The 26,356-nt window shown below is 43.0% G+C and overlaps 1 protein-coding gene across 1 annotated transcript in view; it reads left to right on the plus strand.

The window, feature by feature from the left end:
* ANXA5 (annexin A5) overlaps positions 1 to 26,356 on the plus strand; it is a 27,577-nt gene continuing 1,221 nt past the window's right edge. Inside the window, exons 1-12 of the mRNA XM_081208169.1 lie at positions 1 to 114; positions 513 to 554; positions 10,443 to 10,527; positions 11,367 to 11,461; positions 11,888 to 12,001; positions 16,985 to 17,075; positions 18,167 to 18,246; positions 20,082 to 20,138; positions 23,518 to 23,611; positions 24,118 to 24,213; positions 24,630 to 24,688; positions 25,166 to 25,288. Coding sequence (XP_081064295.1) covers positions 546 to 554; positions 10,443 to 10,527; positions 11,367 to 11,461; positions 11,888 to 12,001; positions 16,985 to 17,075; positions 18,167 to 18,246; positions 20,082 to 20,138; positions 23,518 to 23,611; positions 24,118 to 24,213; positions 24,630 to 24,688; positions 25,166 to 25,288 — 903 coding nt within the window. The 5' untranslated portion in view covers positions 1 to 114; positions 513 to 545. The remainder of the gene's footprint in view (positions 115 to 512; positions 555 to 10,442; positions 10,528 to 11,366; positions 11,462 to 11,887; positions 12,002 to 16,984; positions 17,076 to 18,166; positions 18,247 to 20,081; positions 20,139 to 23,517; positions 23,612 to 24,117; positions 24,214 to 24,629; positions 24,689 to 25,165; positions 25,289 to 26,356) is intronic.

Below are 26,356 nucleotides of genomic sequence, written 5' to 3' on the forward strand. Positions count from 1 at the left end.
CTTGGCCGCCAGGGCGTGGCAAGCAGCGAGAACTGCAGCGCTTCCCTAGGCGCCTCCACTCTGTGCGCGTAATCGCTGCCGTACGCTTCGCTGCTCCCCGTCGGCTGCATTTCGGTGAGTTCCGCGGGCGTGTGGGCCAGGAGTTGGGGAGTGGAGAGGGGTAATGACACTTCATGGAGAAGTGTAGTGAAGGCTCCTGCAGTGCTCTAATAAACATAAAATAAAGCCCTGCGGTATATAAGTAATGCGTAAAAATCGTTGCAGGAGGGAAGGCATTCTCTGTCTGTGATAGTTCCGTGCGCCTGCTGAAGGGAAGGGGGGACGTGGGGACACGTTTGCCGGCTTGGGCGTTGGCTCCCGACGTGACGATTGCGAAATCGGAACTTCTGGGAGCTGGCAGGGAACCCTCCGCTCCGCCTTTTTGCGCCCCCGCGTTTCCTGCGCCCTTTCCAGAGTTTACTGGCGACTGCACAGAGCACAACCTGATACTTTCTGCTCGTCTTCTCTTGCAGCGTCTCGTCTTCGCCGGATCGATTCCCGAAACAATGGCAAAGGTGAGTCATACCCGGCTTCCTTCTCTTTCTCCTTATTAAAATGTGTTTTATTAAATTAACGAAGTGGGTGGGCGGGGAAGCAGCCTTGGCGCCATCTTGCAGGGCACTCATTTATCTGCATTCTCCCAGTCTGTCTCTGAAGAGCTCAGGGCTATGTGCAGGGTCTCTAACCGCCCTCCCTCTTTATTACAACCCAGTGCGGTAGGTTAGATCGAGGGAAGGTCTCATTAAAACCCACAAAGTTAGCTCTGCAAAGGAATGGTCATGGTGGCTGTTGCCTTTAAAACGATGCTGCAATGGCAGAGATACAAAGTTTTCCTTCCTCTGTTAAGTTGGCACCTGGCAGTACATGTGAAAAGGATCTAGGGGTCTTGGTGGACCACAGGCTTAACGTGAGTCCACAGTGTGATGCAGCAGCAAAAAAAGCTAATGCTATTCTAGGCTGCATCAACAGAAGTATAGTGCCCAGATCATGGGAAGTAATAGTACCACTCTATTCTGCCTTAGTCACACCACGCTTGGAATAATGTATACAATTCTGGGCACCACAATTTAAGAAGGATGTTGACAAGCTGGGACATGTGCAGAGGAGGCCAACCAAGATGATCAAGGGTCTGGAAACTAAGCCTTAGGAAGAGTGCTTGAAGGAGCTGGGTATGATTAGCCTGGAAAAGAGGAGACTGAGAGGAGATGATATGATAGCTATCTTCAAATATCTTAAGGGATGTCACATGGAGGAGGGAGCATGCTTGTTTTCTCCTGCTCTGGAGGGTAGGACTCGAACCAATGGCTTCAAATTACAAGAACGGAGATTCCAACGAAACATTCAGAAAAACTTTCTGACAGTAAGAGCTGCTCAGCAGTGGAACAGACTCCCAGAAGAGGCTGTGGACTCTCCTTCTTTGGAGGTTTTTAAACAGAGGTTGGATGGCCATCTGTCATGGATGCTTTGGCTGAGATTCCTGTATTTCAGGGGGTTGGACTAGATGACCACCGGAGACCCTTCCAAATCTGAGATTCTATAATTCTATGACCTTGACAGTCTGTTTCCCCATCATTTTTCTTAGTCCCCGCCTTACTGACAAGGAGTGTTTTCTGGTGGGTGGGGAAGTCTGCCCTACAGATAAAAGGGACTTTCACTTCTGCCCTTAACTTTCATATTGCTCAGTGCTGAATTCTGTCTGAGTCAGTCTATCCAAGAGTTTTATAGAGAGGCAGAATCCGTAGCAACGTGAGTTCAGCCTAATCATGTGAAATCCACGTCAGACTTTTCCCCATTTTCCATTCTTTTAGCCAAGTTTCCTGCACTGTAGTTTTGTGCTGTGAGTGGGCGTTGCCTATTTCTAGTGGTTAAGAAGCAAGAAGCCAGGCAGAGAGAAAGATTCCAAATTCCACTTTCCTCCTCCTCCTCCTCCTCCTCCTCCTCCTCCTCCTCCTCTGTTTTCTATTACTTACTCCTTGTGGCCAGACTTCTTTCGCATTACACTCATTTTCTCTCTCTTTGAATGACTTTTTTCTTTATAAACCTTAAAGTTATCTTTTTTTCTGAATGTATATGAAGACTTTTCGGTATCATCACAAGACTTTACTTTTGAAGTATCCAGGAATGGCAGCTGAAGGACTAAAGACATGTGACTACAGATATTTTATAAGTTTACAAAAAACAGCCCTGGGGGGTGAAAATAATTTGGATCATGATATTGGGCAGGTAGGACACCTTTTATCATTTTCCCCAGTGTCATAGTGCTAGCCCAAATTGCCCCCTCCCTGAGCTGTTATTGACCAGAGAGGAAGAAACTTATGAGGTTAATAGTTTAAAGTGCAACTTTTTTGCCCTGCAATAGCAGCTTTGGGGAATGACACTAAGTTGAGAAATCCGCGTGGTGCAGAGGCTCCATAGGTCCTGTGCAAATCGAACTTCCTCGCATTGGGGCTGCTATCTGCAACATAAGATGTTTGGATTCCAGTTAAGGAACTCTCCTATCAGGTGTAGTTTGACTCTTAAGAAAGCTTGGAAAACTCAAAAGAGGAATCTCTGGGAACAATGGGCCACTCCATATGTGGCAGTTGTAATTCAACTTGGTTTTCTTTCATAAATAGATTGGGAGCATGGCACAGTGGGAGAGGCCTTTAAGCTTTTGCCCCAGCCTCAGTCCTGGTTGGAACAGGCCCCCAGGTGTGTGTGTATCACACAGCTCCCTCTGGCACTAGTAGGTCCAGCTGCTTTGCTATCACTCAGTAACTTTGAGGGGATTGTACAAAATGACTCCATTGGAAGATGTTGTCCTGAAGGATTTATGTGATACGGTGCTTTTGCTCAAAGTGTTTAATCCACTGTTTCTCAACCTTTTCCCTATGAGGCCCCCTCCCGACCTTGTTTCCTTCCTGTGCCCCCCTCATGGGCATAGCCAAGGGGGGCGGGGGCAGCTGCCCCACTAATAAGTAAAAATCAATACAAATCTGAGGTTCTGTTCCCCCCCCAAAAGTCTGCCTCCCCAAACAAAAATTCTGGCTATGTCCATGCCCCCCCATCCCTCTGGCAGAAAGGTAGCTATTTAAATGTTTTGTTTGTAAATAGAACATATTTTATTTATAACTTTTATAATTTATACAAAATACAATTGCAAAAAATGATGGAAACATAATAAAATATTTGTTGAAACAGAAAAACAACAACATAGAATGGAGCTGGAAGTGACATCTTTCTAGTGCGACCCCCAGCAATGCAGGAAACTCAGCCAAGGCGTCCATGACAGACGGCTATCCAACCTCTGCTTAGAAACCTGGGCTGATGCCGCTGGCGGGCCCTGCGCCCTCTGCCACATCCAAAGGTCCTGATCCGCTAGGCTAGGCGCTGGGGTGGATTGAACCCTGCCCCTTGCAGAGTCAGGCCCAGGCTGCCACCAGGCCCAGCACTGGCAGCAGCAACAAGCAGTTCCGGCTCGCCCAGCCCTACTCATTGCCACCCCACCACCGCAATTACCTGACCTGGAGGTTCTGGATCGCAGGCTCTAGTGGTCAAAACGGGAGCCTCAGCTATCGCCCTCTCCCACTGAAAACAAACCAGGACTGCTCCAAGAAAACACACATGGCAAAAAGGAGCATTCGGCCCTGGTGGGCCACCCCCTTGCCCACTTGTGATTGGCCAAGCGGGATAGCCAGCCAATCAGGATTAAAAAATATAATAAAATTATTTTCACCATGTCTCACTTCCCGCTGTGGCACCTAGCCTTGTGCTGTGCCCCCCCCCCCATTTATACATTTTCACCTGTGGCTCCCTTTTAATATCCTGGGGGCCCCCCGGGGGGGGGTCATATGGCCCTCAGTTGGGAAACACTGGTTTAACCAGAAGTTGGTTGCCATTCATAAACATGAGAATCAACACTCAGTCTGAACAAAACATTTGAGAAAAATACATTGACATGGGGTTACAATCCAGGAGGAAGCTGGGCTGCATACACATTGAGCATCCTTGCTCTGTTCCCAGACCTTCATGTGTTGGGTGTATAGGCTTTTTCACATGACCAGGGAACCCCAACTGTCTGTGCTTCCTGAATTTCATGGGGAGCCTAAGCATTTTCTGCCAGATATCCATAGGTTCTCTCTTCAGATCTTTTACTCAACACAGGAAGATATGAGTTGGAGATATCAGATCCAGGAACAGCATTTGTGAGCATCTCCATGCATTCATTAGAATGTGTGTGAGATAACTTCTGAAGAGGGAGTAAGAGGCAAAATAATGTGAGGTACCCGGCTCAGCTCATACAAACATTCCATTTTCTGAATTCCATGAAGCTCAGTTTGATCTTTGAGAAGATAGATGAGACAGAGAAACAGCTTGATTATTTAATCGGATGATGAATGATGTAAATGAAGTAAATAATAAGGGGCTCAGAACAGCTAGTTTTGTCTGCAGTTACTCTGATTCTTGAAGCCTGGGAAATAAGTCTGTTTAAATACCTTCCACATCATATCTAGTCTGGCACTGTGATAACATTCAAAGCAGCATGGGCAAATCTGGCTTATGAGGAATGAACAAGCGGGAGCTAACTACAAGTGAAGTAAGATAATTTTTCAGTCTTAGGGAAGGCATGCTAAAGAGTAGATTACAGAAGCTACTGGCACTTAGTATTTGCTTAGTCTTGCTCTGCTGTAGCCTGGGTTGACTAACAGTTGTAATGTTATATCACAGTACTGTCACCTAATGTCTAGAATAACCACCTTGCTGCAATGATTACCCACGTCCTTTGTAATTGGAGTAGTTTAGCTTTTCTAACAAAGCTGTTTCTATAGTAGCGGTGCACAACTGTTACATGCTTGGATGTTGTCCCAAGATGCTAGGAAAGGAAGCCCAGGACATTAATTGAGTTGATTGCAATGTGTGTACATTTGGAGAATATGCAGTATAAAAGATGTGTGTACTGTTTTTAGGTATGTTGAATTGGGCAGTCCTTAAACCAACAATGCTACTTTTTCTGGGTTTTTAAAAATAATTTTGTACGAAGGGCCTCTACTCATGTACAGAGTGTCTTCCTACTCAAGAACACACATTTGAAAAAAAAAATTGGGTCACTCAAATGGCTTAAAACCTGAACAGCCCTTGCCACACGTCCATGGTTTGTTATGAATCTATTTATATTCAGGGAAAGTATATTGTAAAATATATGCATATTGCATCAGCTTGAAAGGTTGGGGCACATCCATTAATTTAGCTTTTTAAAAACCATAGGCAAGGGTTTGGTTCTTTTCTGGTTGGTGCTCATACTCCTTTATAAAAAGAAAAATGGTTGATTCATTCATCTATCTTTCATAACAGACATGATCTGCATGTATGTTGCACTTCAATGTATGTATCCTATAGGAATTGGCCCCTAGAGCACACATCCCTGGAGACACAAAGCAGGCTCATTCATATTGTGAGCACACTCAGAAGGATTTTCCTGTTAGCATGGGTGGCGCTGTGGTCTAAACCACTGAGTCTCTTGGGCTTGCCGGCAGACAGTCGGCGGTTCAAATCTCTGCGATGGAATGAGCTCCTGTTGCTCAGTTCCAGCTCCTGCCAACCTAGCAGTTTGAAAGCACACCAGTGCTAGTATATAAATAGGTACCACTGCAGCGGGAAGGTAAATGGCGTTTCCATGTGCTCTGGTTTCTGTCACAGTGTTCTGTTGCACCAGAAGCAGTTTAGTTATTCTGGCCACATAACCCGGAAAGCTGTCTGTGGACAAACACCAACTCCCTCGGCCTAAAAGCGAGATGAGTGCCACAACCCCATAGTTGCCTTTGACTGGACTTAACTGTACAGGGGTCCTTTACCTTTACCTATATATACATAAAACGATTTTTCAGAGCAGGGCAGACTTGAAACATTAAAGGTTTGTTCCTGTCCAGGCCATGCTTGGTCAATTCCCATCCTGCTTCTATTTCTCGTCCTGCAGCATTTCAAAGGTTTTTGAAGCATTTAGTTGCCTGTGGGAAGTGCAAGGGGGGGGGGGAGAAGAAGAATGGTATAGGACACATTAATACAGACTTTTAAATACTCAGTGCTAGCTTCTGTCAATAAAATTAGCAATAATAAATGGGTCGGGGATGCAGGTGCAATGGCACAAATTGGCCAAAATAAATTGGCCGCTCACCCACCCACAAGTGTTCTAATGGAAGAGAGCCAGGAAGAGACCTCTTTCCAAGTCAAGTTTCACAAAAGCATGGAGCTTTGCTATGAGGTGCAAGCATAGAAGTGCAAAAAGGGACAGTGAAGAAAAAAGGCCTTCAAATCCAGTGTGGGTCATGTTGTCTCTTTTCCGCTATCTGAAAACAGATGGTGCGATTCTGCAACAAGCTGCTGGTTTGGAGGGACCCAAGAAGAATATAGTTGTTCTCTTGTATCAATTATCAAAGGAGAACATGGATCGGATTTTAATAGCGTTATAGCAAACAAATGAATAGGCAAGGGTGATGTTCTTAAAAGTAAGTGCTTAGGAATCAATGGTGTAGCTAAGGACCAAAAGTGGATGGTTATGCAGCCTTGCAATGTTTTTAAAAAAGGAGAAGTAGATGGAATCTGGTATGAAGGAGTGGTGGAAGGAGAGACTGTTTAACCCTTTCCCATCCCATTGTTGTCTACTCAAAATCCCTCTGTTGATTTTTCTCCCCACGGGGTGGGAGAGAATTCAAAAGTTTTCACATTTATAAAGGATATTTTTAGTGGAAAAGTGGCAGGAGAGGGAAGAGTTAAACAGTCTTTCCTCTGTTGAACTTCCACTCAAACTGGCAGGTTTCCATAACTCCTATTGTTTTTAAACTAAAGCAGCCCACAGGCCTTGGGAAGCTGTTCAAACATACCTTGGCTGATCTTTCTCTCCCCTTACATCACTGCTTAGCTTGTCTTCTCTCCCATTCACCTTCTGCTAACTCTCCTGTTTTCAGAGCACACTTATGTTTGCAGACTGTAGCCTCCCCACCACCACCCAGATAGCGTTGTTTACATAGTTCAATACTGGCAGCTGTCCTGGCTAATGAATTAATGGGCAGGCTGGTAGTTTTCCGCCTGGGTTCTGCCGCAGCAAAATCCTAGTAAGTTTCCTTCACAATGAATGTCACTGTCTTTAGTTGGAATGCTAGCATTACGGTGGTTAAACATGTATATACTTGCAAGAGGAGGGCTTCCAATCATCTGAGCTGTTTAACTAGGATTGCTTGTGTGTGAATGGAAGCTCGTTGCAAAACTCTGCATGCAGGATTGAGTCTTCAGTGTATTGCATGCTCCTCCCCAACCCTTCTGTGGTATTTCTCTCCATCATAAGCATTCTGCTGGAATTTGCCCACACATGTTATGATAAGATCTAAAATGAACACTTATGCCAACTCTGTGTAACTCTTTCTTCTGCATTGCAAGCAGCCTCTTGCACTGAATACTCAGCAGGTTCTCTGATTGTAGTGTAAGTGTTGTAACCCTAACACAAACAACAGACAGCCCCAGAAAACTTAGCCGAACTGGGGAATTAATTCATACTGAAAAAAAGCAGGTACTGTACCTCTTTAATTTGGCTGCAGTATCTTTCCCCCTCATAGGTATTTAATGCCAAGATGAAAAATAATCCTTGCTGATCTCCCAGTCTTGAGACCCTTTGATTCTTTTTTAAAAACCTTCCTCCACACCAGTTCATAATCTAATCAAAAGGTTATTCTCAACTGATTTCAATAGACAGTATACATGCAGCAGTCTTCTTAACCAAACGCTCCTTTAAACCCAAATTTTATTTATTGATTCATATTTTAAAGCTAAGAATCATTTGTAAACAGTTTGTCATAATAACAACAACAGAGGCCCGCAGTTATTGGCTTTGATATGAAAAATGGAGGTCACGAATTTCCTCTTTGCTAAGGAAATGCCTTATTAGCCAGTTGTTTCAGACAGGCAGGCAAGGAGCTTGTAAGCTTGGCCCTTTGTAAGGAAGATGCTTTGGTGCCTTGCTTCCAGGTGTCCAAAAAGGGCTCTGCTTGTCTTTCCTGCAGGGAAAGGGGTTGTTAGAACAGTTGGAAGGCAGGGGTGCTGGACAGCTCCCCTCAAGCAGTCAAACAACCCTGGGCCTTCCAGCCTTGGAGCTGGGAGGGAGCAGAGTCATCACACAACTGCTGGAACAATCCTGTCTTAAATCTTCCACTTCAAAGATGGTGGTGGTGGGCCTAGTCATTTGCTAGAGGACACTGGCACCCTTGCCACAATGGGCAGAAACGCAGAAGTCTGAACAATAGTATTTATTTGTATTGATTATAAGTTTGGGCAGGGTATGCCAGTGGATGTGGAGATAATCATTCTGAATTTAGGGGCAGAAAAATAGTGTGTAGTAGTCTTTCGAGTTTTCTAGTCCAGAATAAATTGAATAAAATGTGTTATGTTTGACATGTTGTTATGTTGCCTGTTGCATTTACTTTGCCTAGATTCTTTTTTTTTTAATGTAGTGTAGCATGGCAGCTATCCTACTGGGATATAATGATTCCGCTTTGGCTTAGAATAACACACACAGCTGCTGCCAGATAAATTACAGCTGCTGTTCAGATGCCAATTCTGTTTTGTCCTCTGTCTTTGCCTTTGACTTATGGTTGCCCTCTGAGCTAGATCCCTTTTGCCAGTTTTCTAACAATAGAGCAGATTAATTGAAACGGGCGAATAAAGAGTTGAGTTTCCTTGCTGGAGTCAGAGAACAATGCTAGCTTAATATAACCCAACAAGTAAGAATAAGAAGATACTTACTGCCATATTGTGAAACTTGCACATACTGTTACAATGTCAGTAGTTTAGACTGTAAAACTGAGGGTTATTTGGAGGAAAGGAACAGACGAAAAAATGAAATGGCCCTTCACACAACTGTTTCATTACCACAGGGTGACATCTAGGATAGATTCAGGTGAGTATCTGAGGTTGTGAAGGCGTGAAGGAGTTCTTCATGTGGTGACCATTTGCAAGCAAACACATTGGTGTACCACAAATCCTTGTTTCCCCTTCCTGTTTACTCTGCATCTTAAAGGAATTTCATGAGGTGATGGTCTGGATTATCCTTGAAACTTCTAAAGTTGTCCATTTATCTTTATTGTCAGTTCTGACAAGAGATCAGTAAGGAACCCATTCACATTATTTTGAAGGGAATTGGCATGTATTCTGGTGTCCCAACATTGTGTGACCACTTAGTCTTCTCTTCTCAGATGTGTACTACTGATGCACAAGGCAAATCCATGCACAGAAGCTGCAGATTTCTGTCAGGAGGTGATGAACTGGATTTCACCTTGTAAATAAATTCAAAAAGCTGTGTACCCATTTGCCCAAACACCAGTAATTGATTAAGTTACAACAGGAAGGCTCAACCATTGTGATTCCAAAGCACAAACTTTCCCAAGAACACTTGCCCAGTCCCTAAAGAGAAGGGTTGTATGAGGAGTCTGGTTTATGAAGACTGGGACACCTAGTAGCCATCTTGGACACCTGTAATCCTAGACTTTTGGCCATTGTGGCTGGGGCTGATGGGAGTTTGAGTCCAACAAAATCTGTGGAGGGCACCATGTTGGCTACCCCTGAATTTAGGGGCATATGAATTCTCTTCAAGAAAACAATGAGCTTTCATGAAACCTTGTTTGTTTGTTTGTTTAAAAAACCCACATACATCATTTTATTTTGCCTTCTATATTTGGATGCCTTCTTCAGGGACTTGCGTTAGATGTTTGGGAAGTGCAACTAACTAGCTTTTTGTCGAGCCCTTAATTAATTGACTGGAGGATTTTATCTTATTTTTGTGTTGGAAAGTTTTGTATTTTAAATATTTTATTTTTCAAATGTGTTTATGCATCATAACATTGAGTCAAACTTGTTGGATTCTTATGGTTCATGTCTTTTAGATATTGTGTTTTTGATTAATGATTAATTAATAATTAATAATCATTAGGGGACGCGGGTGGCGCTGTGGGTTAAACCACAGAGCCTAGGACTTGCTGATCAGAAGGTTGGCGGTTTGAATCCCCATGACAGGGTGAGCTCCCGTTGCTCGGTCCCTGCTCCTGCCAACCTAGCAGTTCAAAAGCACGTCAAAGTGCAAGTAGATAAATAGGTACCGCTCCGAAGGGAAGGTAAATGGCGTTTCTGTGCCTGCTCTGGTTCGCCAGAAGCGGCTTAGTCATGCTGGCCACATAACCCGGAAGCTGTATGCCGGCTCCCTCAGCCAATAAAGCGAGATGAGCGCTGCAACCCCAGAGTTGGCCAGGACTGGACCTAATGGTCAGGGGTCCCTTTACCTAATAATGATTAGATGATTGAGGATCCCGCCCCCCTGCTTTTGGAATTATCATAATATTGCCAAAACTGCAATGCCTTAATGTAATGTTGTGTTTCTTTCTTAGTATACAGAAGGCACTGTGAAGGATTTCCCTGGCTTTGATGCCAGAGCTGATGCTGAGGTCCTTCGAAAGGCAATGAAAGGCTTGGGTAAGGCATTAATTGTTTTACAGACTAAGTGGACCATTATCAGTTAATCAACATGTTCGGATTCCTGCTTCATCCCTTGACATAGCAGTCATTCACTGATGTTTGCATAAGGAGGATATGACATACCTAGAAAAGCAATCATTCACAATGTGTTCCAGTAAAAGTAACTATTTATCCTTTTTCCCCCCTGAACAGTGGAAGTCCTGTTCTAAAATAGTTACATTTCTCAGGAAAAGTTAATTATTGTTTTTCTAAAATAAGGGCATCACTGATTGATTAAAGTGTGAGCTGGAAGCACTGATTTGGCTTCGTGATGTCAAAGCATAGACAAATTTGATTGGCTATTTGGCATCATTGGGAAGCCTGATCAGAATTAGAGTGACACTTCCTGCTCCCACTCGGATGCAATGTTGTTGTATTACTAAATCTAATTGGTTGCCTAACACATAGTGGTTCTTGATTGGCTGGGGTTACCTTGGGAGAGGCAATTTCCCCTTTTTCTTTTAATGTCGTTGAAGCAGGAGGTTGGAGAACTAATTAGTTGCAAGCCGTGCTTGAAAAAGGTAATTGCAGTTCATGGAAATCTCCCTCATAGACCAGGCACTTTCATGGGCAGAAATCTGGTATAGCCATGCCATACCAATAATGCATGTTAAAATATGTTTGGATTGGAAATTGTATAGTGAAGTAGAGAGATATTTATATAACTTTCTTCCGGCAACACAGAATTTCTAGAAAGTGAATATTCATGTGTACTGTAGCCTTGACATATTCATCTACAAAATATTTATGTTCATCATTGCAATCAATCACTCTGTTTTTAATTTGCATAATTTAAGGAACGGATGAAGAGTCAATTGTGAAGATTCTAACGAGCAGAAGCAATAAGCAACGCCAGGAAATTGCGGTGGAATTTAAAACGTTGTTTGGCAGGGTAAGGAGGCTACTTTGGGTTGGGAGTTGATTTGTGTGCACTTGTCTGTATAATATGGATTTAGTGATGAATAATACTTCAGGTCTACTGGTTGCAAATTTTATATTACTCCATGCATCCATCTCCAAATAAATACCATACTTTTCTGTGTACAAGACTAGGTTTTTTTAAAAACTAAAAAATAATGTTAAAAAGGGGAGGGATAGTCTTATACATGGGGGCAATCTCCCTCCATTTTCTTAATTTTGAGTCCCCCCAAAATAGGGGGCATCTTATACACGGAAAAATACAGTATACACCCTTCATGAACTTTTCATTCATCCTAGTGATGTTCCAGTTTTTATGGCTGATGGGTTAATTTTCAACTGCATTTCTCATTAGTCAGGCTTTTCTTATTAATTAGGCATTCTTCATTCTGTCAATTAGGACCTGGTTGATGACTTAAAATCGGAGCTTACAGGCAAATTTGAGAGACTGATGGTTGCTCTGATGAGACCTGCACGGCTTTTTGACGCCCATGCACTGAAGCATGCCATTAAGGTAAAATGAGTGGCACAAAATGAAAATATTGATGACTTTTTCCTTTTTCTTTAGGAATGTATCTCCTATCATTATGTCTTCCTATCATTATGATGATGATCGTTCTGCTTGATTATTTATGGTGATTGCTTTCATTTTAATGATCTCATTTATTTTCTGATCCACCTGAGTAATTCCAGAAACATCTCAACCACTTGAGTTTTCAATGGTCTTTTGTCTTGTGGAAGAAGTGCAAACAATGTCTGGTCCGTAAGAGTGTGTGCAAAAAAGCCATGCATGCCGAATGCTCGAATTTCACAATCGCAAGGTGTCTTTCCTTTTAAAGTGGCCCTCTATGTAAAATTTATGAGCGAACCCCATTGTTCTGCTTCCAGTGGAAGTTTTTAATGGCCATTAATGGTTCTAGTTTGTGATTAAGTATATTATATGCATTGCTATTCTTAGGGATGGGGGAACCAGCAAGGAAAGTTCACAAGAGTTCTGCCTGATAAACACTGCATTTTGATTCACAATGTAGCCAACCAGGTTCCTATGCAAAGCCCATTAATGGGACACAAAGACAACAACTTGCTCCCATGTTGCTTCCACCAAGAGGCATCCTCCCTCTGGGCCTAGTGATTCATTGTGATTTAATAGCAACTGGCCACCGCTATATCTTACGATGGCAAATTCCGTAATTACCTGTTGTCTGCCCTGAATTACCTTCTCATCAATTTCATTAGATGGCATCAGTGAGAGGGAATAAAACTCCCTCACTTTCTTCACACCATGCATAATCCTGTACGCCTCTTATTATGTCTCCTCCTTTGCTGTCCCACTTTCTACTCTAAAAAAACCCTAGTTGTAGGTTTTCCTCATAAGGCAGGCCCCTTGTCATTTCTGTTGCCCTTTCCATGTAAGACAGATAACCATTCTGTAAAACTGCTCACATTTGGCAATTTCTCTCAGCACCTTTTGTAAGCACCTTTCCAATTTCAGCACAGGGCTTAGGCTGGGAAACAAAATAATCTTTAGATATTATGTGCAAATGTCTGGTTAGATCAAGAACGTTTAGCATAGACAAGCCCTCCAAGATACAGTTACTTACTAGTACAGTTATTCAACTATATAAACTGTTTCCAGTTGCTTATCCACTCTGAGCAGAGTATTCTAGCCAAATATTGATTTTGCTTTCCCAGCTAGGAATTTGAGGGGGAAGGCAACTGGAAAGTTGACATACTGGGGTGGCTGAGTAAATGAAAGGACCATGATCTCATATTAATTTTAAGAGATAAAAATAACAATCATTAAGCTGACAGAAGGGGGAACAGGGATGGAATGGTTAATGATTAAAAGACTTGTTACTCAAGCCAGCTTGGTTATATTATGTAGAATGTGTAGACGTTTGTCGGAGGTTTGTGGTTTTTTTTAAGCCTGATGAAAGCAGCCATTGATAATTCTCCATGACCACCCGCCTTACAACTTTTCTGATGTTTTACCCTCCTGCCTCAGAGGCTGGAATGACATTTTGGGTACTAGAACCCACACTGAAAGTCCACACCTCTGCAGGGCACCTGCAAATGGTGACAAGCACACGTTTGGAGCCTGGCTGGCTGAAAAGCATTGGTTTACCTAGATTTCCAAAGGGACATTTCAGTCATGAACCTGTCTGCATGTTGCAGAAGAGGCCTTGTTACACTTTCCTCCACTGTCTGTGGAGGTAAGGACCCATGGCCAGGCCTTAGTACTGGGCCCACCCTTTGAGTTTCACTTCCCACAAGGACTTGGCAAGGCCTTTTCCTGTGTGTTCAGATAGCAATTGAAGACAGTGCTGATTGAGTTTATTTATTATGATGTTCATTGGGCATTGATTTCTTCCCTCCCTGCCCCAGTTGCTGTTCAGTTTTTTTGTTTGTTTTGGTGCATTTTGTATTTCATTTTAGTGTATTATATAGTGGGTGCAAGCCACTCTTTCAGTCCTACATTTGGACAAAAGTGAAATGGTTTTCTAAATTATTAAAAAGCATCTGGTGGGAGAAGGTTCCGGGGGACAAAAGCAGGGAAAGGATTAAGCACCTTCTTTCCCCCACTGTTTCTCCATTGCAAATGCCCCAGATTTTCACACTTTGGTCTGCCACTGAAAGGTGAGTAGTAGCCCTATGAATGCTACAGGATAAAAATAGGGGAGCATCTTTGCCACTGGAATGGCTTGCAGTCTATTTCTTGCCCCAATTCAAACAACTTTACGTTGTTTGGCACTCCCAAAATATAGGAAGTAAATAAAAATAAAATACAGATTTTATACTGACAGTGGTGGAAAGCAAATACATGACCTCTTTGCTACATGGCAACTTCTGCACAAATTAGTGCAACTGCCATCTCAACTCATCGAACAGATGGCATGAATTGGCCCTTGATTTTGAAGCATCCCTATGTGTTCAGAATAAAGAATTACTTTGTTCACAAGTGTTGCAAATACATGCTGAGTAGTAAGCTCTGAAAAGAGGGGAGTGAAGTGAATCAAAATGGTTTATCATCCATAAATTCAGCCAGATGTTTGCAGAGCAAATCTGGGCTTGTAGTGATAAGGTAGTTTAAAATATTGGCTTTCAAAGTATTATGTTGTAGAGTTGTAATGTGACCATAGATATTAGAAGAAAGATACATCTATACAAAGTAGCAATTAAGTAATTGCATTAGCAATGCAACTCTAGAACTATTTAGAGTCCTGGGCACTGTCAAGGTCACTTCCTAGCCAAAGGAATGCACACGGCTGATAGTTAAATATTTATTGTCAAAGATAACACACACAGTCACTTCTACAGCTCTGGATATCTACGCAATACCAATCTAAGAGCTAGGCAGCTATTCCCTGGTCCGCGTTCTATGGAGCAGTTGCAGCAACAGGGGACCACCACTGTTCCACCGGTTTATGTACCTTCCACTGATTGGTTTCATGCATGTAGCCAGAGACTGTGTCTGCGTGGAAGCTTCCTCCATTCCTCCCTTTTGTATTCTCTCCTGGTTCTGGGGGACAGTGGTGTGGGATGTAAAACCGCAGTCAAGTACAACATTCCTACAGTGGACATGTGACTTGAAGAGGGTGTGGTCTGTTGTACTAGCATGGAGGAGCACACGGCCTCCATGTTATGATCAGTGTGTGTGTGTTCTCCATTTTGGATGTTGCTATGTGTTTGGAGAAGGAACTGCTTAGCCGCAGTCACTCGGGACTAACTTCTTTATGGAATAGTTCTAGTTAAGTACAGTCATACCTTTGGTTAAATATGCTTCAGGTTGAGCATTTTCAAGTTATACTCCATGGCTATCCGGAAGTAACGGAACACGTTACTTCTGGGTTTCGCCGCTCGCACATGCGCAGACGCTCAAAATGACGTCACGCACATGCGCAGTCAGGGGTTGCATTCTACTCGGGATGCAAATGGGGCTCTGGAACGGATCCCGTTCGCATCCGGAGGTACCACTGTACTGTAACCTAAGCCTGCCTTCAGGGATATGTCTGGGAACCGGAATGAATCTGTGAGTAAACTATTTTTATAGTAACGTTAATCAGATTCTTTTGTTTATTCTTTCAAGAGGGAAAGGCAAGGGATTTTACTAGGAAGGAATCTTTAATAGTAAGACTCAGATGAGTCAGCAACAAGCTGATCACTGCATAATCTAAAAAGGGGGATGTTTGGAACTCTTCTAGAATATGGAACTTGCTAGCGCAAGTTTGGAAGGATATTATTAAATAATATATCCTCTCCTGCCTCCCCAATCATCCCCACAAGTGATGCATGACCAGGTGAGAAAGCACCTGGCCTTTCACTTGCCTGACCTGCCTCTTCTGCCTCTTCTTCCTATCCATCCTATGCTCCACTCTCCAGCTCTGAAGCTTTTCCTGCCTCTGCCTCTTGCCTCCTGGCTGGTACAGATTCCCATTGACCACTGCCCCCTTCTCCTGATTCAGACTCCAGCTTGCTGCCCAAGTGCAGACAGGAATTGCAGTGAAATAACGTCTCAGGAAACTCCTCTCCATCCACCTATTTTCTTAGGAAACAAGGCATATCTTTCATTCTTGTTAAGAATTAGAATGGAGTTATGAACTAAGCTGAAGTTTCGTCTTCTGTTTTCTTCATAGACTTCCATTTTTAAAATAATAATAAAAGTTTGTAACAACTGGTGATCAGAAGGGGACCTGAGGGCTGGAGGAAATCTGGCTGCAAGCCACATCTGATCTGTGAGCTGGGCGTTCTCCTCTCTTGGTTTAACCCCCAAAAGTGGATCATTTCTGTCTTGAATGCTTAATAAATACATTCATTTATAATGAAACTTTTAAAAAGCAATCTTGATCCCATTAGCAGGCATGCTTATTTGCTCTTTGTATTTATTGGGCAACAAGAGCTGTTATAAAAGTAACCACTAATGGCTCTTAGCGCCTCTTCTTTGCTTCTGTTATAAACTTTGCTGGTGGAGAGCGGTTGTATTGGAGGAAATAGGAGGCAGATTCAAGCACACACTTTCCTGTACACAGGCAGAGAAATACCATGACCTCATTGTCTCCATTCCACAGCTGGACATCTGTCATCTGGCAGTACTACTGATAAGAGATGGTGGTCGTTCTGTTCTTTGGTGAGGAGAAAACCATCCACTTGGCAGGCCCATTGGGATTTTCTTTTAGTTTTATTAAAAGGACCGTGTTGTAGGAGTCCTTCTTTCAGCTCTTAACTCTGCCACGTTTCCTGTGTGAGTCAGTGCAAATTCTATTTCTGGGTCTTCATGTACCCTTATTGACGTGGCATTCAGGAAGCAGAACTTTGTAGTCTTGAGCATTATGAATTTCTTTCAAATGCATTTTAAGTAATTAAACGTTTGAGGTGTGGTGTTTTTGTTTTTTTAAAGAAAATTCTGTAGAAAATGAACATTCTCATGAGATTAAGATAGAGGTGTATATTGAACAAAAATAACTTACATTATTTCATCAACCAAATCCATTAATTACAGGGGGCAGGAACTGATGAAAATGTCCTTACTGAAATTCTTGCGTCCAGAACACCAGCTGAAATCCGGAATATAAAACAAGTTTATCAGGAAGGTAAAAGCAGTGCTTTTTCTGTGTTTTGAAATGCTATTGTACTTGCAGGAGCTTTTGTCTGTGCATGAAATAATAGAATAAGGAAAGTGGAAAATATACAGAATGCAACTTCAGTACTTGGAGAGATAAGGCTTGTAAAAGCTTCAAATGCCTTGTTTTGGGTGCACGTTCTTGTGCTTTGCACTACATAATTGAATTTCTTCCTTCAACATTTTCTTTAGAATTTAATTCAGTCAATGAACAGGATTCTAACAACATGTGAAAGAGGGAATTTGGTACCACTTAGTGATTTGAAAAGGCTTATTCTGAACCATTGATTGTAGATAAAGTATTTATTTCCTGGTTCAAAGTTCTATTAAGGCTGCTCTTTTCAGCATTGTTTATAAGTTACAGTCAATACAGTCAATTGGATGGGATAGCTTTTTTAAGGGGGAGGAAAATATCACAAAGCATAATAGAGTGAGGCAATTCACACTGTTGTTTTTGTGCTGCAGTTTCTCTTTTCAGATAGGCTCTCTGGTAGCTCTACTATAGAGGAGGAATCTGCTGATGGTTAGCTTTGGGTAGCTCTGTGACTTGTAGTATCAATGAGCATGTCTGATCTCAGGGGTGGGAAACTCTTTGCATGGAGGGAGGGTAGAAGAATATGAGAAGCCCAGTCCACACCTTACCTTCACATAGACCTCTTGCATGAAGAGGAAGGAGACCAATGGCCATGCCCCTGCCACATCCACTTGTCCAGTGTGGTTGTCTGTGAAGGGGCAGTTGTGCATGAATAGCTGAATGCATGAAAGTGACCCATGTGTCGGGCGACTGTGTCAATGTCTGTTTAAGTTTCTCATTTTTCCAGTCTTCGGTTCACCATATTTCCACATCAGTGCAACCTCTTTTAAAAAAGAAGGCCCTGGTGCAATTTGGTGCAGATACACACATTTTTGCGAGCAATGTAATGTATGTAATATATGTTTTCATTCATAAAAAACGTACTTCGGAGTCTTGCAATTCTAGTTGTTTTATATACATATGTATGACATCAACATAAAGTAGCTCACATTTTGTACAGTGATGGGTGTGTTCCCTTTTATTTGCAGAATATGAAGCTGACTTAGAAGATCATGTAACTTCAGACACTTCTGGTTTCTATCAGAGGATGCTGGTGGTTCTTCTTCAGGTAAGCATCCACAGTAGATGGCTTAAGCAGGAAGTTCAAGGCAAGGGTTGCTTTATTTAAAGTGAGTCTCTGCATTATGGCTCCAGTATATGTTTTGTGGGGGGTGGGATTCATCTTCCCCAAGCCTGTTTATGCGTGGGTCCTTGCTTCTTTAAGGGTATAGTTCAGACATTTCCCCCTAATAGCCTGTGTCCCATAGAACACAGGGTGGAAGGAAAACATGAATCAAAGAGCATAAATGTTGTAAGTTCTGGGGTCCTGTCCCAATTTCCTAGACCATCTTCACCATTTCCTCTTATTATTTTCTTTTTAAGTGACTTTCCCCCTTCCTTTCCTCCTTCGTACTTGCTCCTTGGAACCCCTACGCCAGTTTTAGTAGTACTGTAGAAAAGGTTACTATTGCAGGATGGGTGTCTCTTGTCCAAATGTGCCATCCTTGACAGTAAGGGTACTTTCCAACAGATTTTCCCTCGGGTCTTGGCCTGTTTGTTTAGTATCCACAGCTCAAATGCAACATGGCAGCCATGCACAACTTGGCTCTGTCTATCTGCATACTGGAGACAGTGAATCACATAGGGCATGTGTAGCCCATGCACAGTGCCTACCAAAGAAGGCTGAGGAGGCTGCAAAAAACTCTTTGGGAAGGACCATAGCTCAACCGTAGAGCATCTGTCTTACATAATAATAATAATAATTTATTATTTATACCCCGCCCATCTGGCTGGGCCTCCCCAGCCACTCTGGGCGGCTTCCATAGAAACCAAAAATACAGTAAAATATCACACGTTAAAAACTTCCCTGAACAGGGCTGCCTTAAGATGTCTTCTGAATGTCAGGTAGTTGTTTATCGCTTTGACATCTGCTGGAAGGGCGTTCCACAGGGCGGGCGCCACTACCGAGAAGGCCCTCTGCCTGGTTCCCTGTAGCTTTGCTTCTCGCAATGAGGGAACCGCCAGAAGGCCCTCGGCGCTGGACCTCAGCGTCCGGGCATAACGATGGTGGAGACGCTCCTTCAGATATACTGGACCGAGGCCGTTTAGGGCTTTAAAGGTCAGCACCAACACTTTGAATTGTGCTCGGAAACGTACTGGGAGCCAATGTAGGTCTTTCAAGACCGGTGTTATATGGTCTCGGCGGCCGCCCCCAGTTACCAGTCTAGCTGCCGCGTTCTGGATTAATTGCAGTTTCCGGGTCACCTTCAAAGGTAGCCCCACGTAGAGCGCATTGCAGTAATCCAAGCGGGAGATAACCAGAGCATGCACCACTCTGGCGAGGCAGTCCGCAGGCAGATAGGGTCTCAGCCTGCGTACCAGATGGAGCTGGTAAACAGCTGCCCTGGACACAGATTTGACCTGTGCCTCCATGGACAGCTGTGAGTCCAAAATGACTCCCAGGCTGCGCACCTGGTCCTTCAGGGGCACAGTTACCCCATTCAGGACCAGGGAATCCTCCACACCTGCCCGCCTCCTGTCCCCCAAAAACAGTACTTCTGTCTTGTCAGGATTCAACCTCAATCTGTTAGCCGCCATCCATCCTCCAACCGCCTCCAGACACTCACACAGGACCTTCACCGCCTTATATGCATCCCAGGTTCAATTCCTGCCATCTCCAGGTAGAACTTGGAGAAACTTCCTGTCTTAAACTATGGAGAACTGCTACCAGTCAGTGTAGACAATACTGATTGAACCATTGGTCTGACTCGGTATATGGCAGCTTCTTGTGTTTCTCTTTGCCATATCTAAACCTTTTTCGACAGTGCAGAATTTTTATACCTAAGTATATTCATCTCATTATATTCATGAACCCATTCTATCCCCCCCCTTTATCTCATTTAGGCCAATAGAGACCCCGATAGCCAAGTGAATGAGGCGCTGGTTGAGAAAGATGCTCAGGTAAGACTCTCTACTTGTCCTTTCCCCCCAAGAGTTTTGGAAAAAGCACCCTAAAAATACATGCAAGTAGAAGTTCACTTTGAGGGTGCAATTCCAGCATGGAAATGTAGATCTGCAGCCCATTCAGTTGTACGTGCATTGAGAATACAGGCCTTACAAATTATTTTTATTTCCCTTGTTTTCTGCAGTCACTGCATTGTACAAACTTGGCAAATAAAGGAAGCACTGTTTGGAACTGGTCCCGAAGGGCCCCTGCATTTCAGAGCCCTGTTCTCAGCCTGTAAAAGGCAGACATTTTGAATATTTTTGCAAGTGAGAATTCCTGGGGTGTTTTGATGCAACTTACTGAGCCTCTGTTAAGCTTGCAGCCACCATTTTCGTTTTTTTCCAGAATGATCCATTCCGAGGTGCCTTTAGGGAAAGAAATAGCTGCAACCAAAAAAGAGTGAACCTCACTTTTTGGGGTGTCATGACCATCATTTCCTTTCCATTCTGGGAAAACTGCCAGCAGCCTGATAGAGGCTCAAGAACTTTAATAGGTCTCCCCCTCCCAAACAATAAGAAAGAAGGGGGTGCAGGTTCACCTTCCTCTTTTGATGAGGTCCCAAACTCTTCAAATGTAAGCTGGTGGTTCTCTCTAGAAAATGTTTGGCTGAGCCTTGACTGGCCTGTTAGAGGGACCATTTTGCTGCATCCCATCTGGCCTTGGGTCATTCAGTAGGAACATGCTGAGTGTGGCACTAATCTACACTGCTGCACAGCTATACTGGGTCAGAGATTGGCCGTGCTTCATTCTGACGTGCAACAAAGTCATAGGGTTGTATCCAGCGCTGCACCAGTAGGGTCCACAGATGCAATTGGACTTCTGTCTCCTCTTCTCCCCCTGCACACACCTCAAAATCTGCTCCAGCGTGTCTACCAACCCAACTGCACCACTCTTAACATTAAAAAAAGATAAGTGGGAAGGAGATGGGACCCACCAACACCCCAACAAGAACTGAGCATGTTCAATGGCTGTAGAAGGCTGACTATCCCATGATTCGAAATGGAAAAGCAAGAGGGAAGAGAATGGGGTATCCTGAACGAGGGTGTTCCATTTTGCAACGTGCTGCAAGTCCCGCTTGTGTGTCATAGTATATGTGTTAATTCAGATCTTAGGGGTGACTCATAAGAGGGTGGAGTGAGTACTAAAACCATTCATGTAAAATTACTTTGATGGGATTCTTTTTGGGAAGCAGATGAATAACATTTTCCATGGTTCTCCGTGTGTGTGTGTGTGTAAGTCTGAGTTGGTTTACAAACAGGAAAAAGGAGTGGTAGCAACAAAGTAATCACTTAGGTCACACTGTATTTTAGAGCAGACTGGCTGGGAAGTTAATTATAGTAATCTTAGCTGCTTCATCACAGGACAAGTTCATCAAATGTTAACGCTTTCCATTTTAAAATTTTTTTCTTGCCAAGAGAAGGTTCCTCCCAGGGCAGGTTTTCATGGTTCCCAAAGTATCCTTCATTCTGGTACCTTTCTTAAAAAATTAAAATTAAAATTCAGTAGTATTTCAACCTCCCTTGAGAGTATTTTTTAAAATGCGATGTGGTGTTGATTTTTAAAAATTAAGTACTGCTTGTACTTGACCAGTGATATCCCACTACTGTATTTCTAGCTGGGAAACCACACTAGTGCTACTACTACAGTGTGTCTTTGCAAGAAATACTCCTCTTAAATGAGAGAGTGAGCACACACCTCTACCCTAGTGTTGCACTGTATTTTGCCAGCTACAAAATGGGACCTGGTTACCTTCCATGGTCTAGTCCTATGGCTAGGATAGACACCCTGGTAGACAAGTGGAAGGTCATAGCTGGTAAAGCACCTGCTTTGCATGCCAAAAGTTCATTTCCTTGCATCTCCAGAAACACACTTGCCTGAAACTGTTGAGAGCTGCTGCCAGTCAGTGTTGACAGTGCTGAGCCAGATGAACCAGTGGCCTGACCAGTTATATATGGCTGCTTCCTATGTTCTATAGCAGGGGTCGGCAACTTAAGGCCCGGGGGCCGGATGCAGTCCAATCACCTTCTCAATCCAGCCTGCGGACGGTCCGGGAATCAGCATGTTTTTACATGAATAGAATGTGTCCTTTTATTTAAAATGCATCTCTGGGTTATTTGTGGGGCATAGGAATTCATTCACCCCCCCCCCAAATATAGTCCGGCCCACAACATGGTCTGAGGGATGGTGGACCGGCCCACAGCTGAAAAAGGTTGCTGACCCCTGTTCTATAGAGCATGCAAACGGATTGTGGAAAAGCCATAGTGATGGAGCATTTAATGAGGTTCTCCAAAATAATATATTGACATTGCCTTTTGGGACTGTTGGTTGTTTGAGTAGCAAGATTGACACAAGTCTGCTTTTGCCATGACACAAATCCAGGATCACTTGAATAATGTGATGGCGAAGCATTAAGCTCGTGCGAGTACTTCAACTTTGCAGTATGCAAAACAGTTACTCCCTTTACCAGTGTGACACACCTTATTTAAACAGTTAACTGCTTGTGCCACAAGAAACTCTGGATTCTGGGGATTTGTTAGCGGATAGGTCTGCTTTATAGAAGCGGTTGGGCTAGATGATTGCATGCAGCCTTCCTGCTTCATGATATTTATACATTTATAACCCAAGTAGTGAAGTTCCAGCAACTGCCAGTGCATCTTGTCTCGGAAAGATCCTTAAATTAAGCATCATTTATGGTTTCTTGCTAGATCACATGGGAAGCCACTGACATTTTAATGTATGAATCATTCATATTTCAAGAAAGGGTGTCAAATGGATGATATGTGACTGACCACAATTTACCCCCTTTCACAAATAGCAGTCCTTGGAATGATTGTACTTAAACACAGATTGATTGTATACCTTAAAAACAGCCCAAAGGCATTTATTAAAAGAGGAGTCAATTTCATTATGAAGCACGCTGTTGTTGTTGTTATTTCGATTTAGATCCCATCGTTCCTCCTGAAGGAGCCCAGGGTGACAAATATATAAGTAATGAAACTAAGAGTGGGGAAAGGGTGAAAGGGGGCATTGAGGTATCTTGTCCAAGGGACCCCCCCAAAAAAACCTTGATCTATTACTGTGATAAGGTATCATTCCAGAAGAATGAATGTGGCAAATGTACTTCTATAAGGGATAGTTCAAAACTTCTGTGCCTAAGTAGAGTGGAGTTAGGTTCTTTGGTCTTAAGTCCCAAGCCTAAGCTGCCCCTTAGACATTTAAGGGCTTTGTGGCTAAAGCTTTTCCCCTCTGGTGGTTTTCTTCACAATATGGTAAAGTACATTTGCTTTTGGGAGAGAAAACCTTAACTCTATTTTCTTCTTCTGATTTTAACAGGAGCTGTTTAGAGCTGGTGAGCTGAAATGGGGAACCGATGAAGAAAAGTTCATCACCATCCTGGGGACTCGCAGTGTGACTCACTTAAGGAAGGGTGAGGAAAATTAACATTTTGGGCTCTCTTTTTAAAGGACTGTAATCATCATACTCGGCCAATAAAGCGAGATGAGCGCCACAACCCCAGAGTTGTCCATGACTGGACCTAATGGTCAGGTGTCCCTTTACTTAATCATCATACTGGATGTGCAAGTGGTGGTGGGGTGAAGCTTCAACAAAAACCAGGTCTTGGTTTTCTGTGTGGGGTGCCCTGGTTCTGATCCAAGGTGAACTTGACCTGGTTTAGAACATTTCTCCTTGACATGCTAGCAGATTGTGGGGGTATAGATAATACACTCCTTACTTTCAATCTTAAGTAGAATGGTCCATGTTACTTTCCTGAACACTTGAATTCATTACTATCCTGGCTTCCTTCAACTCTTCTGCCCAAATGTTGATTGTGTTTGGATGGGTGTAGGCTTTGTTATGTTTGTTTGGAAAAGCAGAAAGGAAGCAATATGTAAAATACACATAATTGCTATGTATTCCTTTTGTGTCTTTCAGTCTTTGACAAATATATGACTATCTCTGGCTTCCAAATTGAAGAGACAATCGACCGTGAAACTTCTGGTCCACTAGAGAAGCTTCTGCTGGCAGTTGGTAATGAGCAGTCCTAGTTGCAATGCACTATTTATGAGAACTGCAAGCAGGCTGTTGGGGGGAAAGCAGCACAATGTGCTGATCAAAGAAACAAAATGGCGTCTTGGTAATCTGATTCAGACATGATGCTTGCTTGCTTTTTATTTTTTATTTAACACGGGGCTCTGAATTCTAGACTCCACAACAGCGCAAGGAGATAGCAGGGCAAATCTGCACATCTACTCAGTAGGGAATCCCATTGTGTTCAGAGGGCTTTACTCCCAGCTAGATGTACACAGTATTGCAGCATAGCTCACTGTTATGCCCTGTTATGGAAATACTGGAAGGTGCCTTTTCTGTGTGAAGCACCATGCCATTCAGATAAAGTTATTTTTCACTGTTTTCAAACTGAACTGGATTGTTTTTTCCCCTTTCAGTGAAAAGTGTCCGTAGTGTTCCTGCATATCTTGCTGAATCACTGTTTTATGCAATGAAAGTGAGTACTTATTTTACCTTTCTTTCTTTCTTTCTTTCTTTCTTTCTTTCTTTTTAAAGGACAAGTTTCCAATTGGAAACGAAATGAGGGTGGTAAAATGTTGACTTTTTTCCTGACTTTTTTTTATGCTGAGCACTGGATGCTCTATAGAGAGCTCACCACATTTATATAGTGCAGTAATTCAGGATTCTATTTCATGCAATTGTGCTAAAATCTCCTAACTTCAACAGCAAGAAGGAGGACTATTAATCCTCAAGGTATTATATACCAAGTATCTCTATTGTATATGTATTCTGTGTGACATTCTCAGGTGCAGCTATTCGCTTAGTGGCCAAAGTTAAGCCCTTTAGTTTCACTAACTTCAGTGGGAAAAATTAAGCATGTGCACGATGCTCTCCAACTGAAAGGAATGGTACCTGAAAGTAGATTGCATTCTTAATGGGTTGTTTAAAATGGGTTCCCTTTTGATTTTACCAGGGGGCTGGCACTGATGACGATACCCTGATCAGGATCGTAGTTTCAAGAAGTGAAATTGATCTGCTGGACATCAGACAGGCGTTCAGAAGAAATTTTGCAAAATCTTTGTACCATGCAATTCAGGTAGGACTTGCTTTGTAAAACTAGTATATTTCAATCTCTTTTTGAATGGGGAATACTGACTGATTTGGCTCTTTTCTTTTTAAAATGGAATGCTGTAGGTTTGTATTTTAGCTGTCCAACTGTTACAATTTTGCAAATAGAAAAAAAAGTCCACTTTCCAATACATGTGAAATCTGCCATCATGAGGCATGTAGGCAGCTAGCTTATGTGGGCTCTCATTCCTGGGCAACCTCCCAGTCCCGTGTCAGGAGGGAAAACTAAAGGCAGGCAAACTAGTTTGTCCAATGCCTTGCTGGATTTCTGGTGGCTGGATGGAAGTGAAGACAGAGTAGCGTTTCCCTTTTATTTCCAGGCTTTCTCCCTCCCATTTAAAGGATTCCCCCCTCCTATTGTTGCCAATGGAAGATACACCAGTCCTGATGTTGGTGTATTTATGTCCCCATCCCCCATTTTGGGTGTGGGGAGAGTGTCAGGGGACCGTGAAACCTATGGCTCCTTCAGATTCATAGCTTTGCCACAATGTATCTGCTGCATCCTCCCTTGCTTCTACTGATGTCAGTATGTCAGCATCTGTAATGCAAGGCAAAAATCAGTAAGGCAAAGGGTGGTGGAGGTTTCTGCAGCGGCAAGGAAGGGTCACATGGAGTCAAATCTTCCTCTTCACCCATGAACAGGGACATCTGTATGCCCGCTGGCATTCCCTCCTCGCAGCCATATGATTTGCACCCTTAATTGGCTTAAATACAAGTATTCTGCTTTAATTGATATGTACATAGAGCCTTCCCCTTTGCCTGCATTTGCTAAAGGATATCAAAGTTGTTTAAATCCTCCTTGCAATGTTTAGGGTTATGATTTTTTGGTCTGCCATTGGAAGGCAAATAGATGTTCCCTCGTTTTGTATATATATACGAAAGCTTTAGCAACTAATCCACACCTAATGACCCTCCTAAGTGGTACTCAGAATATCACTCAAGTAATCACTCAAGATATCCCTCAAGTAATTAATGAACAAAAGAAGAAAAGGCACATTAACCTAGGAACTTCCTCTCTGCCCAGAACGTTGGAGGC

This window comes from Podarcis bocagei (assembly GCF_964188305.1).
Source record: "Podarcis bocagei genome assembly, chromosome: 9".
NCBI lineage: Eukaryota > Metazoa > Chordata > Lepidosauria > Squamata > Lacertidae > Podarcis > Podarcis bocagei.